Consider the following 16,734-nt stretch of genomic DNA (forward strand, 5'->3'; position numbering starts at 1 on the left):
CTGCCTCTGATGCAGATGCCAGGCCTCAGCTAAGTTTACAGCACCCCCTGCCCCATGCTCCCTTTCTGGCACTCCACTTGGGCGGCATCCTGGCACAGCAGCCTGGCAAGGGTGGGGCTTCCTTTTCCCTTCGTCAGAGTTTAGTAGCTCCCTGGGGCTGCAGAGGGAGGGAGATGTAAGGCAGATCAGCAAGATTTGCCTGAGAAACATAAAGGGAAAAGGACTGCCCCCACCTCCGCCTGCCTAGTTGCAGCAGCCAGGACCAGGTGTCCAGGCCTGTGCCCTGACTCCCCATGGGCCCCGGAAGTGAATTTCCTTCTGAAGCAATTTCTACAGCCCCGATTGACTGAAGTAGTGCTCATAATTGGCCATTGCTGGAAGGAGGAGACTAGGAAAATGCAGATAAAAATATCCCTGCTTTTTTATGCATGTTTCCAGCTGAAATTGGTGGGAAAGATGTTTTTTGAAAAGCCTTCATCTCTAAGTATGTAATTACCAGGTCCAAGAACCCCCCTCCAAAAAAAATACAAGAGGCCAGGAGAATGTGAACATATTCCCTGAGGGAGGATGCTGGGGGCCAAACCCCATGGAGGCATCTATAAATAAAGTGGTCCCCTAATTTCTCACTGTTCTCGGTGAGGGAGACACCTCCCCCACTGCAGAGAATAGAGGCTCAGGCATGCAGCCAGTTGGCAGTTCTGACCCTGCTTTGGTTCTTGGTTTGAATTCTGCCTTGGTCTCTCCCATCCCAAGGTTGTCCTGGGTTGGGGGGAGGCATGATGTTCCCCCTGAAAATGCATCGGGAGATATCATCCATTCCTTATGGGTGACTCTGAATATGACTGGGGGGTCTTAAATTCAAAAGCCTCTCCCTCTCTCTCTCTCTTTCTCTCTCTCTCTCTCTCTCTCTCTCTCTCTCTCTCTCTCTCTCTCTCTCTCTCTCTCTCTCTCTCTCTCTCTGTGTGTGTGTGTGTGTGTGTGTGTGTATACGCGTGTGCGCGCTTACATGCACATGAGCATATGGACATGTGCACATGCCTGGCTTTTTATGTGAGTTCTGGGAGACCCGAACTCGGGTTCTCATGCTTGTGTGGCAAGCACTTTATCTATTGAACCGTCTCCTCAGTCTGTTTACTGACTCCATGCACAATGCCATTGACCTGCTTGTAACATCCCATCAAAACCTGGACCTGCACAGCTGGCAGCCGGAGCCCAAGGCTAGCAGGATTTGTATGAAGTTGAGGCTACTCAGTGTTCCAACAAGAGGACCCATGTGACTTAGCTGCCCTATGAAAGTTACCATGGCCAAGTTCAGCACTGGACAAGATCTGAATATTAGGATGAAAAAAGCAGGGAGAGTCATCTTTAAAGATGTGTTGCAAAGACACCACAGGGACCCTCTAGGAACGTGGTCCCCTCCTTCAGCAGCTAGCTTGCCCAGCCCATGCTGCTGAGAGCAGCATTTGGGGATGCTTGACCTTCAGTTCCCTGTTGTTTCTATTTTATCTTCAGGGTTCAAATCTCCACCGTCAACCCACAGGTATTCGGGGATGTGTTACAAAGGAGTCACTGCTCTGGTTTGGATGAGTTTCCTTGAAATACAGGCCCTCATACCCTTCCCCACAGACACATAATCCTTGAATCTTATCTCTCATCTCCCTAGCACAGTCCAAGAGGGAGAGAGCCTATGAGGCAGGATCTGATTTGCCCGGGATAAGACACATTTCAATTTCAGAATCGTCCTGGTGAAATACCAGAGACATCTGTGCCACATTGCTGATGGAACGCAGCCTTTCTAATTTTATTAGCTCAGAAACGTCTTGTTGGAGATAATGAAGGATGTACGAGGGAGCAGTAACGGGAGGCATTATACTAAATGGTGTGTTGCCTGCATCAGCAGTGGCTGTGAACATGGGTCTGAGGAGGAGGGTGAACACAGAGCTGCTGAGGACCCCACTCCAGGAGCCCTAAAAATACTGCTCACTTTAACTGCTGTTTAACTGATTATTTACCAGGTTTGGGGGGAAGCAAAGGGAGCCTGCCCACTCGGCAGAGTAAATGGGGAACCCCAACAGTTTCTCATGGGTTAGACTAAAGATGATGAAGGTTTCCATAGGCCTCAGTTGAGCTGTGGCCCTGACCCTGGCCAAGCCTTTCCCGTATGTAGGCTGAGCATGTCCCTGATCATAGAACAGTGGTCCTCAGTGGAGGCTAATGTGGCTTCCTCAGGGAACACTTGGTAATTCCTGGAACCATTTTTGACTGCCTCAGGATCTATTGATGTCTGGAAATGGAGACCGGGGTGCTGTGAACCTCCCTACAATAAAAAGACCCTCTTCCAAAAAAGAAAAAAAAAAAAAAAGGCAGTAGAGTAGAGGTTGAAAAACTCACTGAGCCCTGGATAGTCCAAGCTGTCTTTTCTTAGACTGATTAGCCCAGGCTGACCCCTAATATAGCAAGACCTAGCTGGGATGAGGTAAGTGGCCTTTGCCACCTGCATGGGTACCGTGACTTCTGTCTGACACCAGCCCCAAGGCTTAGAGAGAAGATACCTCTCTCCAGCTGTCGAATGGCAGGCACAATCCACTTAGAAGGATGGGCCTTTCTGCTCTGAGCTGGACTTGTTTGAGGGAGACACAGGGGGCATGTGCAGGGTCAAGTGAGGTCTGAGGAAGGAGTGGGAAGCTGGGAAGGATGACCTCTCCTCAGCTAGCACAGGGAGCTCCGCCCTCTTAATGGATGTCAGTCGGGTGCTGAGAAGAAGGCGGCTTGATGGAGCATGGTATACAGCCTGGTCAAGAGGTCCTGAGCCATGGGGTGGGGATGGGGGTGCAAAGTCTACCTTGGCACTGCCAGTCTGAGCCTCAGTTTCCTTATCTGTCGGGGGACGTGAAGGTCTCACCTCCCTCCCCCTGGGGCAGCTGTGAGAAGAGCAAAGTCCAGAGAAGGGACTGTGTACAACAAGGGTCCTGTGGGAAGGGGAGGCAGTGCCTTCACCACAGGGACGGTGATCTGGATACCCTGCAACTTCAGACCTCAGAAACCCAGGTGTGGGTGAGCCTGGGAAGGGGTGGAGGCCATCAGTTAGCAGACAGGGAAAGGCACAGCCCTCCCAGGCCAGTGCAGGCCACTGAGCCACTAGAGTTTCTGGGTTACTCAGGTGCTGCTGGGCTGGGTTGTCCCCGGGTGTTCAAGGGGAGATGCTTCCAAGGCCTTTGAATAACAAAAGCCACAAAGCTTAGATCACATTCCTAAAATAACGTTATTTTTGTATGTCACCTGTGTGCATTCCAAGGACGGTCAGCTTTCTGTACTGCCTGTCCCCTCTGCTGTGGGCCAACCAACCACACATAAAAATTGTCAGGAGATATTTGTACTGGGCTGTACTGAACGTACACAAATCTGTTTTCCCCATCATCTTAAATATTGTGTTACCCAGAAGTTTGGGTCAGAAGGTACTATCTGTGTAAATAATAATTTTATGAATGGACTGGAGAATCTGCAGACCTGGGTTTTTCAGGGGCTGGGAGATCTGATCCCGGTGGATAACTGAGGGATAACTAAGCTACCTTATCTCTAGTTTTCTTAAAATGCCCATCACAATGTTCATGTTGGTCACAGCTGCTGACCTGCATTGCTTAGGGATTCATGGAAGAAGAAAAGAAGATTGGGCATGTTCAGTATAGGAACATTTTTTTCCTGAACATTTTTTTTCATAGTTGCATCTGCAGGTGTGGAGACAGAGGGCTGACTGTATTTTCTTTATATTTGAAATATTGGGATGGGGTGTTTCTTTGTTTTGTTTTGTTGAGGGCCTCATAGCACAGGCTGGCCTTGAAGTCACTATATAGTTGAGGATGACCTTGAGCTCCTAACCTCTCTCTACTTCTGGAGTGCTGGGGTTACAACATGTTCCACCACACTGTGCTCTAATAACTCTTAAAAAAAATCCCCCAAAGACAAATGTCTGTGCAGATGAGACACATCCCAGGAAGATAAGGAGACAGGAAATGAGAGAGGGGTGGTAAGGATCTGAGAAGAGAGTGGCAGGCCCCAGTCCATCTGCTAAGCATTTTGAAAGAGAGAGAGGGAGAGGGAGAGGGAGAGAGAGAGAGAGGCTGATGATGCAATGGGAGAGATTTTTCTTCCAGTAAAGCTGAGGTTGGTGGGCTTACACATAAGTGGGGTTTATAATCTGTAAAACATTAACATGCACACACACACACACACACACACACACACACACACACACACACACACAGAAGCACTGGCCAGGCCTGCTCACAAAAACTGTGGTAAGTGCCTGCCCCACCAGGTATGCATCTAGATCCTGGGGCAGGGCCAATAGGTCTGGGTTCTAAGCTAGGTCATAACCCCCCAGCTGTGTGATCCTGAACATGAGTTCTCCCTCTCTGAGCCTTAGCTCTCTTTCCGGATAGTGGGGTAACATTACCCATGATAACAATATGGACTGTGACATGGGCATGTCAGATGCTCAGCCATGGATTGGCTGAGAAGCTCCCGATGTGGGGATCCTTACCCAAGCATTCTTAACCCCGAAGACAGCCCCAGGACATCTTGACCGGATACTAGGTATAACTGGTGAATGGCATGAAGTAAATGACCTAGTTCCTCAAGTGGAATGAAGTGGGGCCTGGGCCAGCTTCTGATTCCAATTTCTCTCTTTCTCCCACAGACGATGGGCCTTACTCAAAGGGGGGTAAGGACTCAGCGGGGGCTGATGGGGCCCTGGTGTGCCGCCGCCAGAGCATTCCAGGTATGGTAGATCCCGCTTTGCTGAGCTCTGCCCTGAGAATTCCATTGACTCATGAAGTGTAGGCACTACCACTAACTGGTCGAGGGTGACGTCACCAGGAGGAAAGTGGCTGAGTGCCGCCTTCCCGGCCCTAGCCTCCCCAGTCTTAGTCCCAGAGTGGGCACTGCCTGCTCATCTTCCTGTCTGTCTACAGAGGAGTTCCGGGGCATCACCATGGTGGAGCTGATCAAGCGTGAGGGCAGCACTCTGGGCCTGACTATCTCAGGAGGGACCGACAAGGATGGGAAGCCTAGAGTCTCCAATCTAAGACCTGGGGGCCTGGCAGCCAGGTGAGAGGTGTGGGGCAGTACACTGGGCATGGGGACCATGGGGACACAGGTACGCGAAAAAGCTTGATGTCCACCACAGGGAAGCCTCTAAAAGGCTGATTCAAGGCCCAGCTTCTTTCCTTCTCTTCCCCTGTGGCCGCAGCACCCCAGGCAGGCAAGGCCATGAACGCTTCCATGCCACTTCCTCTGTCCCCCCAAAGCACGCTCCTGGAAGACTCCCATTCATCTCTCTGTATGTAACACAGAAGTCACTACTTCCAGGAAGCCCTCCAGGCTTCCAACTAAGGTAGTGCCCTGTACACACTGTCCTGGATGTTTCCTTAGATAACAAGGGTTGGAAGTTGGCCCAAGTGTCCTAGTGAACCAATCAGAAGGGCTTCAAAGGACCATGGGAAGAAACTGAGAGAAGAGCAGTGGATGGGACACTATGACTGTTCCTTGGGTTTATGCAGAATGGTCACAGATGTCAGCATGGTGCTGTACCAGGCCAACACAGTGGGCCAGTCTGGGAAGTTCTGGGTGTCACAGCTGGCCTTGGTTAAACAGGTACTATCCTACCCCCTTGCTGTGTGGCCCTGGACAAAGGAAGGACTCTGAGTCTCAGCTCTCTGAGGATCCCGGGGGAGGGCGGTATGAATGTTGGTACCCAGAGGGTAGCATTGGTCCCAACTCAGACTCTGGCTTTCTTGCTTTAGGAGTGATCTACTGAATGTGGGTGACTACATCCGCTCAGTGAACGGGATCCATCTGACCCGGCTCCGACATGACGAGATCATCACACTGCTGAAGAATGTGGGCGAGCGCGTGGTGCTGGAGGTGGAGTATGAGCTGCCCCCGCCCGGTGGGTGCCCTTGGACGGGGAACTCTGTCCACTGCCTCAGGCATGGGGGGACACAGCTGCCTCCCTGCCCAGGCCTAGGGGGGTTGGGGATCACCTAGACAGGGTGGGTGATGTCTGGAAACTGGCCACACATGCTAGGGCATGCATACACTATGTTGTCACCAGGTGGTGGTGGGACCCTGCTCATAACTTGTCATTTTGCAGAGTTGGATAGAAAGGAAGGTCTGGGGATATGGACTGCATAACCTGCTCCCTGCCCCATTGCTCTTGACCCCACTGCCCTGCACTGAGCACAGTGGCCTAGGGCTTCTCCCAGCTCTGAATGTTCAAAGCTGGTCTGAAGAGTTCACTCGAGTGACTGGAAGCAAGCCTGGCCTAGGCCCCAGTCTCACCCTATCCTGTGCCCGGCTGTGGCCTTCATGAGCATGGTCAGGTCCTCTCCACTGTCTGTGGTGGACTAGGTGCGGGTAGAGACGAGGACCTCCCAGCACCCCTCACTTCCTCTGCCTGTAAAGTAGAGAGGTCAGCTGTCGCTGTGACTCTAGGACTGGTCACTTGGTTCTCCTGGAGCAAGCCTTGGGCACACTGACCAGCACAGAGATGTGGCAGAGAGACTCAAAGGAGGCCTCCATTTCTCCATAGCTCCTGAAAACAACCCGAGGATCATTTCTAAGACGGTGGATGTCTCCCTCTACAAGGAAGGCAATAGCTTTGGCTTTGTCCTCAGAGGTTAGTGTGACAGTCATCCTTGGAGTTGAGATGACGAGAACAAGGGCATTGAGAATCCCTGTGTGTTCTGTGTCACATTAGCGAGTGAGACATACGTTTTTCTTAGGACTTTATCCGTTTGCTTAACTTCATGTCTGTGCATGTATGCAACGTGACATGTGTCTAAGAGTCAGAGGACAACCTGTAGGGAAACAGTTCTCTCATTTCACGGTATGTATGGATCCTCTGTATCAAACTCAGGTTGTCAGGCTGGGCAGCAAGGCTCTTGACCTGAACCATATCTCACTAGCCCTGCTTAGGACCTTAAAGGACCCTGGAGCACTGAGTCAAACATGAAATGGACAGTTGTGAGAAGCAGTGATGCGTGCATGGCTGATGGGGCCAACAGAAGAAATGATGGGGGAAAGCTGTGGCACGTTCATAACCAAGTTTGGAGTTACTGAGTAACCAGGGCAAAAGGGAAGAGAGGATGAGATCACAGGAGACACCCATTATTGGAGAGGATTTGTGTTTCCTAGCCTTCATTCCACCTGTGCCAAGGCAGGCCGCCTGGGCTGGTACCAAGGACTTTACTTACCAGAGGAACAGTGGGTAAGTGATTCCTGCTTCCTGTTGAATTCTGTCCAGGAGGTGCCCACGAGGACCTGCACAAATCCCGCCCGTTGGTCCTGACTTACGTGCGACCTGGTGGCCCAGCAGACAGGTGAGCCTGCAGAAGCATCTGTATCCCCTAGCCACTTGACATGTAGACATGTGGACACTGTGTGGCCCTCTGAGGCTCTACATCTTCACATCACTTCCCAGATGGGAGATGGAGGCCAGGAGGGGACAACCTGCCCAGAGTCACTCAGGGATTTCATGGAGGTGACTAGGAGAGACCCCAGCTTGCCTGGCTTTCCAGGGTCCTCCTGACTCAGCCTATGGCAAAGCGCTCTGGGCCATGTGAATGGCCCTCGCTGGGACTGTGTGAAAACCTCTTATGACCCAGTACTGCCTGGCTCAGCCCATCAGGGCCAGGAGGACAGGGTGTGGGATCGGAATATGTCCAGGCCCTGCCCCTGTGCCCTGACCCCTCACCCTTGACCTCTGAGCAGGAGACTACTGACCATTTTAAGAGAAGCCTGGACCAGGCTTGTTGTAGATCTAAATTCATCCTTGGTCTGAGGCCCTGCGTGAGTGGCTATTCATAGAACCTCCTGGAATAGCTTTGGCACCTGTCAGGGGTGACATTCCATGGCAGGGACTGGGCCCAAACTGGAGCCCTGCTGAGTTCTTTCCCAAGCTCATCTGTCACTAGGCCAGAGTCACTACTGGAAAATTGGGGTGGGGACAATGGGAGGAGACTCCACAGTGGGCACCATGGGACCCATAGACCACCCCTTCTCTGATGCTGTGTGTCCCCAGCCACTCTTTCTGGGCTATGGTGCTCTCTTCTACATCTGGTGCAGGAAGTGAGTGAGCAGCCTTGAAGAACCCTGCTCAGACATACTGGAGGGCAGAGGGCATCAGAGGGGGCCTGTACATTTTACTTGCCCTTTCTGTCTGTTCAGCCCCAACTCCCTCGGGCTTCCCTCCACACACTGTCCCATTGCTGTGTCCTTCAGCTGACCGGGCTTTCACCTTCCCCACAGGGAGGGCTCCTTGAAGGTGGGTGACAGACTGCTCAGCATAGATGGGATCCCTCTGCATGGGGCCAGCCACGCTACTGCAATAGCCACCCTTCAGCAGTGCAGCCACGAGGCTCTTTTCCAGGTGGAGTATGACGTGGCCACACCAGGTATGCTGGAGTCTGAGGGTAAGGGCTGGGGCAGGAGGAGGTCCCAGATGTTCAGTACTACAAAGGCTATGTGATCTTAGGCCAGTACCTCAGCCTCTCTGAGCCTCTTGACTGGGTCATGCCTCTCCTGATTTCACTGGGGATCTTGTAGGAACAATACAGGTGAAGTCTCTGGTCTTGTGGGGAGGGAATGTCAGTTAGCACACTAGGTAAGTTAATGTATGTTTGATGACAGAGAAAAGAGCAAAGAGAGAGGGGAAGCAACAGTGCGCGCGCACACACACACACACACACACACACACACACACACACACACACACACGCATGCATCCTGGGGCATAGGTTCTAACCAGGGCATGAAGTGCAGGAGTGAACCACCTTTGGGGAAGCTCGAGGCAGGATGGAGTGTAAGTACAAAGGCCCTGGGACAGGAGTGTTTGCCCTGAGTGAGGGGGTCAGCCTGGCTGCAGCAGATGACTGAGTGGGGAGAAGCCAGGACAGAAGGGGTGGAGGTAGAAGGCACTGTAGGGGCTACAGGAAGTGACTAGCCACCTCATGGAGAGCTGATGTGAGACCAAGATGCTTGGGGTGCAGATAGGGCATGTTTCTGAGATACGATGGAGGTCTGGCCTTCTTTGCTGGCGGCTGTATGTACCTCTTCCCCTCCGTACCACCCCTTCCCTAGGCAGTAAGGGTTAAAGGACAGCAGGGCTCGTCCAGGTGGGACAGGAAGCATGTTTACTTCCTGTGATTCTTTTTTCCCCTCCCGGTCATTCCAGACACTGTGGCCAATGCTTCAGGCCCATTGGTGGTAGAAATAGCCAAGACTCCAGGATCTGCCCTGGGGATCTCTCTCACCACTGGCTCCCACCGGAACAAGCCGGCTATCACCATCGACCGCATCAAGCCAGCCAGCGTGGTGGACAGGTGAGGCGAGGCAGGGGTGTGCAGGGCAGAGGCAGCCTGGGGCTCTGTCTGCTGGATCAGCAGCCCCTCTGTGTCCCTGTCCCGCAGGAGTGGCGCCCTGCATGCTGGAGACCACATCCTGGCCATTGATGGCACCAGCACAGAACACTGCTCACTGGTGGAGGCCACCAAGCTCCTGGCCAGTGTGACTGAGAAAGTGCGGCTGGAGATCTTGCCTGCACCCCAGAGTCGTCGGCCCCTGAAGCCCCCAGAGGCAGGTAGGCACCTCCGCAGGTCTGGGGACCCAACCCTGGGATGGGATGAGGAAAGTAATTGAGGCACCAGAGTTCCAGGATGGAAGCCTTGAGCAGACAGGAGAACCGTGGGACGCTAGCAAGCTAACCGCCTGCCACACTTGGTAGGGGAAACTGAGGCTGCAGAGGCTGAGGGAAGGACTATGTGGGGGCCCATGCTGGGCTTTGTTAACTTAGTGTCTGCTAAGGCCCTGCTGGAAGCCCTAGGGATTCTTTCTGAGGAGGCAGACACTCTGCACGTCGCATTTTATTTAACCAAGAGTGGAGCTTGGAGCAGGGACTGAGGGCAGCCAATCTCCGGCGCCACGGGGTTCCATGCTGCTGCAGAAGTTTAAGGGGCCTCGTGAGCACCGCCAGCCTGCTATGCCCCAGTGTCTTTCCAGAAGGGCTTCTGTGGGTAGACTGGGCCGGGACCCTCTGGGCCCATGGCCTGGCTTTCCTGCCTGTCATTGCAACTGGCTGTCGTTGCAACTGGTGCCTGGGCATAGTGCTTGGCACACAGGGTGGCAGTGCACGTGAGCAGGGTGTTCTGTGCCTCGCTAGCTTGGGCAGTGCAAAGTTCTTGGATCTCACCGTTGGTGTGTGGGGACAGTTCTTCTGAACGGCTCCAGACATCAGCAACACCTTCCTCTTCCCACTGCCGCAGTGAGAGTACAGAGGAACGAGCAGCTGCACCGCTGGGACCCCTGTGTCCCCTCCTGCCACAGCCCAAGGCCAAGCCACTGCAGGCCCCCCACCTGGGCACCTGGAGGCCAGGACCAGAGCCGATGTAATGTACCCGCTGCTGCAGCAATGCCGTTGTCCTGGTACCCCTTCCTGGTGGGCAGTGTCTGTTGTACAGGGAGGAAGCTGACCTTGGAGCTGAGGGCTGCCCCTTGTCACTCAGCCTATCCCTAGAGGCCTGTGGAAATCCTAGTCAGGGAGGCCCAGAGCAGGAGAGACCTGTCCAAGGTCACACAGTAAGGGACTTTGGTGAAGGGGCGTGGGGATGCCTGTCTCTGTCCATGTGGCTGTGTGGTTCTCCAACACCACCCCACCCCAGTGCCAAGTGACTAGGACCCTGCTGGGGCTCACAGGGATGTGCTCTGATCTCCCCAGCCTTGTCCTCAACTCCCTTCTCCTCACCAACCGTGAACCCCGCCTTTCCCTGTGCCAACGCCAGCACCCTGCCCCGAGGACCCATGAGCCCCAGGACAACAGCGGGGCGGAGGAGGCAGCGAAGGAAAGAGCACAGGAGTTCTTGTAAGCTGGAGGCCATCCCCGTGGGGCACCAGAGTGGCCGAGGATGGGGCTGGGGTGAAACTCGGGGTCGTGTGCCAGTTCCGGTGAGGGATGGAATTCAACAAGCAAGGCTCACGCTGGCCACCTGGGTGTGGTCTGGCCACACATTGTAGAGTCCCGGCTGTGACAGGAGCCTCTGAAGTGATGGCTGTCACCAAGGGCCACATAAGCTCATTCCTGTGATGTGTCCAGGGAAACCCACAAGGACAGAAATAGGTTGAGGATAGACTGCCTGGGGCAAGATGCAGGTTCTGGGGCAATGGGTGAGGAGACAGTGTGATTCCTTTCTTTTTCTGGCTTTGAGGCAAAGTCTCACTATGTGGTCCAGTCTGACCTGGAATTCATAGTCTTCCTGCCTCAACCTCCCCAGGTGCTGAGGTTTCAGCCATGCACCACCACACATGGCTAGGAGTTCCTTTGGGAGGGAATGGGAATGCTTTAAGCCATCCAATTATACACTGGATGGGTGATAGCTGTTATGTAGGGACTGCTTATCAACAACGCTGTCACAGGAGCTGGAGAGATGTCTCCGTGGTTAAGAACATTCACTGCTCTTGCAAAGATTCCAAGCTCAGTTCTCAGCACCCATGGCAGGCAGCTCACAGTCCCCTGTCACTCTACTTCCAGGGGGAGCTGACACCCTCTTCGGGCCTCTGTGCGCGTGTGTGCGCGCGCGCACACACACACACACACACACACACACACACACACCTCACACACACCTCACACAGACATGTACACATGTACATAATCGAAAACAATAAAGTAAATCTTTTTTTTTTCTTTCCGGAGCTGAGGACTGAACCCAGGGCCTTGCGCTTGCTAGGCAAGCGCTCTACCACTGAGCTAAATCCCCAACCCCAAAATAAATCTTAAAAAATAAAACTATTGCAAAGGAAAGAGGCATGTAGACTATAGAGCACAAGTACAGCACTGCCCCAATCCAGCTTTACTTTCCTAAATTTCAGTTACCCACAGTCAACCACAATCTGAAAATATTAAATAGACAAGTCTGGAAATGGACCATATGCTTTAAATCGTACACTGTTCTGAGCAGTGCAGGAAAAGCTTATATCTGCACCATTTGGTCCATTCTGGGATGTGAACAGCGTGTTTGCCCATCACATCTATCATGTACATGCTACTCAACTGTCAATCACTCTGTATCATCGTCTCTGCTGGTCAGATTGGCTGGCGTCCGCTGCTCAGGTGATACTTATTTTACTGCATAATTCCCAAAGAGCAATAGTCATGGGACTAGGGATGTAACTCAGACTGTCAGCTGCTTTCCTAGCATGTATGAAGTCCTAAGTTTTACCCTCAGTACTGAATAAACGGGCAAAGTGATACATGCCTGTAATCCTAGCATCTAGGATGGGGAGGTAGGAAGGTCAGAAGTTCAAGGTCATGCTCAGCTACACAGAAAGATCCTAGCCAGTCTGAGCTACATGAGACCCCATTTCAAAACTAAACAAAAGGTGCTACAGTAGTGATTCTGGTAATTTTTTGAGAATATACTGATATAATAATTATATTTTATAATTGGCTATAGTTAATCTCTATCTTCCTGAGGCTTGTTTGTAGGTGAAACCTCATCATGGGGCAGAGGGAGGGGTGGGTGTCTAGGGTACCTGTAAGCTTCGGTACTATTCATGGCTTCAGGAATTTCCTGGGGTCTGGGAACACATGTCCTATGGATAAAGGGGGTTTTGTAATATAATAAATAGTACAGACATCTAGAACCTCTATCTTACAAAATCACAGTCCCTAATGCCATTTCTCTTAGCCACTGCTCGTGCAGGGTAGACGCCATACTGCCCCTATACAGACAAAGAAACCCAGGCCCATTCCGGGTGGCCCCAGGACTCCTGCTTACCTGCCACTCTGGCTCCTGGACCTCTCGGGGACTCTCAGTGGGCAGCTCAGAAGGCCTCACCGGTGTTCATCTGAGCATCAAACCCTCTTGTCCCATAGTGTCACTGGCCTCCAGCACTGTAGGGCCAGGCGGGCAGATTGTTCATACGGAGACCACGGAAGTTGTGCTCTGTGGAGACCCCCTCAGCGGCTTCGGCCTCCAGCTCCAGGGAGGCATCTTCGCCACCGAGACCCTGTCCTCTCCACCGTTGGTGCGCTTTATTGAACCTGACAGTCCTGCTGAGAGGTGAGCCTACTGCCTCTGTGGGCCTGCAATTTGGGGAGCTCTAGTCCATTGGGGAAACTGAGTCACCACTATACTATAGGCCCTAGCTTCACAAAGATACATTTCTTAATCACCATATTGGCCCCATCCCCAGCCATATTTTACAGTTAAGGAAGGGGAGGCTCAGAGGAGTTGCTGTCCTTGCCTAGAGTTACACAGTATGTAAGCCCTGTCTGCCTATCTGCCTCTGGGACTCTGTGTATCTTGTAAGGACAATGGTACCATCCCCAATGGTCAGACAGAGAAACTGAGGCCCAGCAAGCTCAAACCCTTAGCTAGGGGCAAGGCTGAGTCACAGACAGCAGAAGCTGAGAGTGCCCCCCCCACCTTGCACCACCCCAGTGGTTCTAGTCACTGGCTTCTTCTTTCCACTGGGTTCTGGGGGTTAGGTGTGGTCTGCTGCAGGTGGGGGACCGTGTCCTCGCCATCAATGGCATTGCCACTGAGGACGGAACGATGGAAGAAGCCAACCAGCTGTTGCGGGATGCTGCACTGGCCCGCAAAGTCGTTTTGGAGATTGAGTTTGATGTGGCAGGTGAGTAGGCCACCTAGCTACACACACACTCTGGGACTCTGCCCCTCCCCACTTTGTGCTCCCTGAGATCATGCACAGTGAATGCCTAAACCCTGCATAGGGAGGAGGAAGTGCCACACAGGAGTTGGGAGTCGGGAGTCCAGAGGATGTAGAGTGGGTTGTATGCAGCAGGGACATAGAGCAGGGCTCAAAGACTCCAGGCAGCTCAAGTCAGGGCTTTGGTCCTGGGAGTTCTACACTATGTGGACAGGACACCACCTCCCTCTGCCCCCCGCTTCCCCATCTGTCAAGTAGTGGAAGGCCCCACTCTGGCCTCTGCCCTGTCTCTATTCTGAAGACAGCACTCAGCTTCCACTCAGGTGGAAGCAGCAGGGTGGGGTTGGAAATGGTCATTTGCAGAGTTTACCCCCCACTCACCCATGAGAAGCCAGAGTGGGTGCAAGACACAGATCTCTGAGCTCTCCTTGAGTCTTAAGTCACCCATGGCTGTTGGTTCACAGAGTCTGTCATCCCAAGCAGTGGGACCTTCCATGTGAAGTTACCCAAGAGGCGTGGTGTGGAGCTGGGCATTACCATCAGCTGTGAGTCCCCTCATCACCTTATGGTTTATCCTACCGCATCTCCATAATGGGCTGCAGCCCCATTTTATAGAAGGAAAATTGAGTCACACAGAGGCTGGTGTGCTCACAGCCTCTCAGCCAGGAAGTAATGGGACTAGGAGCCAACTGTATCCTCTCCCGACCCCACCTTAAACAGGAGCCCTTCAAGATTAAATTCACAGGTGTCTCCCCTGCCCCACAGCAGCCAGCAGAAAGCGAGGGGAACCCCTGATCATCTCCGACATCAAGAAGGGCAGCGTGGCGCACAGGTGGGGCGCCACACGGGCAAGGGTGTGGCCATGGGGGTGGGGCCGTGCCCATCTGCACCAGGCTCCTCCCATCCCCACCCCACTCATGCAGGACTGGCACCCTCGAGCCAGGCGACAAGCTGCTGGCCATTGACAATATCCGCCTGGACCACTGTCCTATGGAGGACGCTGTGCAGATCCTGCGCCAGTGTGAGGACCTTGTCAAGCTGAAGATCCGGAAGGATGAGGATAACTCAGGTATGTGCCTAGGAGGCCATGTCTGATGGGCAGCTGCTGGCATGGGGGTGGGGGTGGGGGGCTGGGAGGACTTTCTGCAGGGACTCCTGCTACCCACAGTACCCTGCTCCAGGGCCCAGGGGAGCCACTGGAGGCTCCCCAGAGTGTGAGATGTTGACAGGACCGATGTGCAGGGCTGATATCTGAGTGGCTTGCAGGTTGCAGGAGAGGCAGAAGAGGGTGGCGAGGATTGTGGTAAATGGAGCGTGAACCCCATAGTCAGAGAGGCAGGAGGGGGCCCTCACCCTGGAGGAGAAGAAGCCACCGGTGGCCAGTTTTGTTTCCGTTCCTCCCCTCCCCCTCCCCCTTCGTCTCCTGTCCTTCTTCCTTTTCTGCTGTTTTAAAAAATGATTTTCTCTTTTTATTTATTATATTTTGTTTATCTTGTTTTTATGTGTATGGGTGTTTTGTCTGCATGTATGGCAGTGTACCACGTGCATGCCTGTTGCCCAGGGAGACCAGAAGAGGGAGTCAGAGCCCCTGGAACTGGAGTTCCAGGTGGTTGTGAGCAGACATGTGGGTATTTGGAATTGAACCCGGGTCCTCTGGAAGAGCAGCCAGTGCTCTTAACCCCTGAGCCACCTCTCCAGCCCCTCCTTTTATTTCTTCCTCCTTTCCTTCTCTTTTCTCTTTGTCTTCACTCTCCCTCCTCCCTCCCTCCTTCCCTCCCTTCTCTCTCCCTTCTCTCTGCGGTAAATCTTGAGTTGCTGATGGTGGTATGTGAGTCTGTGTTTTCAAATCCTGGTTCCATGTTCCTATAGGTTCTTGGTTTTGTTTTCTGTTTTTTTCTTCCCTTCGTGGTGCCTGGGCAGCAGGCCGGGAGCCTGAGGTGGCCTCCAGGTCCCCAGGTTGTACCCCTGAAGGCCTGAGCAGGTGTGTTAGGGCTTGATGAAGTCATAGGTGGTTGGAGAGTGCTGAGCCTGGGGAGGGGTGGGTCCCAGCCCTGCCCCCTCCTGGGCCTCACCCTCAGGAGCCTGTCCACTTGTAGATGAGCAGGAGAGTACAGGGGCCGTCAGCTACACGGTGGAGCTAAAGCGCTATGGTGGACCCCTGGGCATCACCATCTCTGGCACCGAGGAACCTTTCGACCCCATCATCATCTCTGGCCTCACAAAACGTGGCCTGGCTGAAAGGTAAACTCTGTGGTGACACAAGAAAGACCTGGGGACCCCCAGAGAGCAGAAGGTGGGCTTTGGGACCAGCCAGTCTAGCTTTTTACTTCTGTTTCAACATCAAACAACTCAAGGATATTCACTTCCTCTCTGAGCACCCACTCCCCATCCTTTGCGGGGAATTTTGGTCCAGCCCAGCAGCCAGGGCAGAGAAAATGAGGACAGAAGGGACCAGGGGATCAAAGCTAAGGGCAGAGCTGGACTCACTTTCAGCTGCCTCCCAGAATATGTCTCCTTACAGTCAGCACTCTGAGGCTTCTATGTGTCTGAATATCAGGGGTAATACCCAATTGCTGGAGCCCCAAATGAGGCTTATCCTGAGGTCCTGAGGCTTCTGGGCTGCCTGCTACTCCAAGTCTCTGGGGCTGTGCCAGGGAAGGAGCCTTGAGAGGAAGATGTCCTGACTGCCCCTCAGTGGGTGGGCAGATGTGAAGTGGGACCCAGGAGAGTCCCAGCTTTCTACCTCAGCTTTGCGAGGGGTGAGTCGGCAGCACCAGGAAGTGTGATTTCCTCTGCACAGCTGGGCTGAAGGAAGAACTTCATAGGGCCTGAACTAGCCAGAATCTAGACTCAGGCTGGGTCGCTCCTGGAGCGCCCTCTACTGGACTCTAGAGAGACTGCAGGGGCCTAGTGGGACCATGCTGACTCCAGAGGGCTGGGATGGTGGGTAGTTCACAGCCTTCTTTGCAGGGCAGCAAAGTCCAGAGCAGCTGCAGTACAATCAGATTT

At 53.3% G+C, this 16,734-nt stretch overlaps 1 protein-coding gene across 7 annotated transcripts in view; it reads left to right on the forward strand.

The window, feature by feature from the left end:
* Window positions 1-16,734, forward strand: part of Grip2 (glutamate receptor interacting protein 2) — an 81,757-nt gene that overhangs the window by 51,872 nt on the left and 13,151 nt on the right. For 4 of the 7 annotated variants that reach the window (XM_036180659.1, XM_036180664.1, XM_036180665.1 and 1 more), the window contains exons 2-17: window positions 4,697-4,777; window positions 4,971-5,106; window positions 5,802-5,947; window positions 6,590-6,676; window positions 7,304-7,379; window positions 8,308-8,453; window positions 9,233-9,380; window positions 9,468-9,637; window positions 10,320-10,442; window positions 10,772-10,915; window positions 12,929-13,115; window positions 13,544-13,689; window positions 14,190-14,270; window positions 14,491-14,557; window positions 14,649-14,794; window positions 15,804-15,966. In XM_036180659.1, the coding sequence (XP_036036552.1) occupies window positions 4,697-4,777; window positions 4,971-5,106; window positions 5,802-5,947; window positions 6,590-6,676; window positions 7,304-7,379; window positions 8,308-8,453; window positions 9,233-9,380; window positions 9,468-9,637; window positions 10,320-10,442; window positions 10,772-10,915; window positions 12,929-13,115; window positions 13,544-13,689; window positions 14,190-14,270; window positions 14,491-14,557; window positions 14,649-14,794; window positions 15,804-15,966 (2,047 nt within the window). The remainder of the gene's footprint in view (window positions 1-4,696; window positions 4,778-4,970; window positions 5,107-5,801; window positions 5,948-6,589; window positions 6,677-7,303; window positions 7,380-8,307; window positions 8,454-9,232; window positions 9,381-9,467; window positions 9,638-10,319; window positions 10,443-10,771; window positions 10,916-12,928; window positions 13,116-13,543; window positions 13,690-14,189; window positions 14,271-14,490; window positions 14,558-14,648; window positions 14,795-15,803; window positions 15,967-16,734) is intronic. The other 3 variants (XM_036180663.1, XM_036180666.1, XM_036180662.1) reach the window with 2 other exon arrangements.

Source organism: Onychomys torridus, chromosome 3, assembly GCF_903995425.1.
Source record: "Onychomys torridus chromosome 3, mOncTor1.1, whole genome shotgun sequence".
Lineage (NCBI taxonomy): Eukaryota > Metazoa > Chordata > Mammalia > Rodentia > Cricetidae > Onychomys > Onychomys torridus.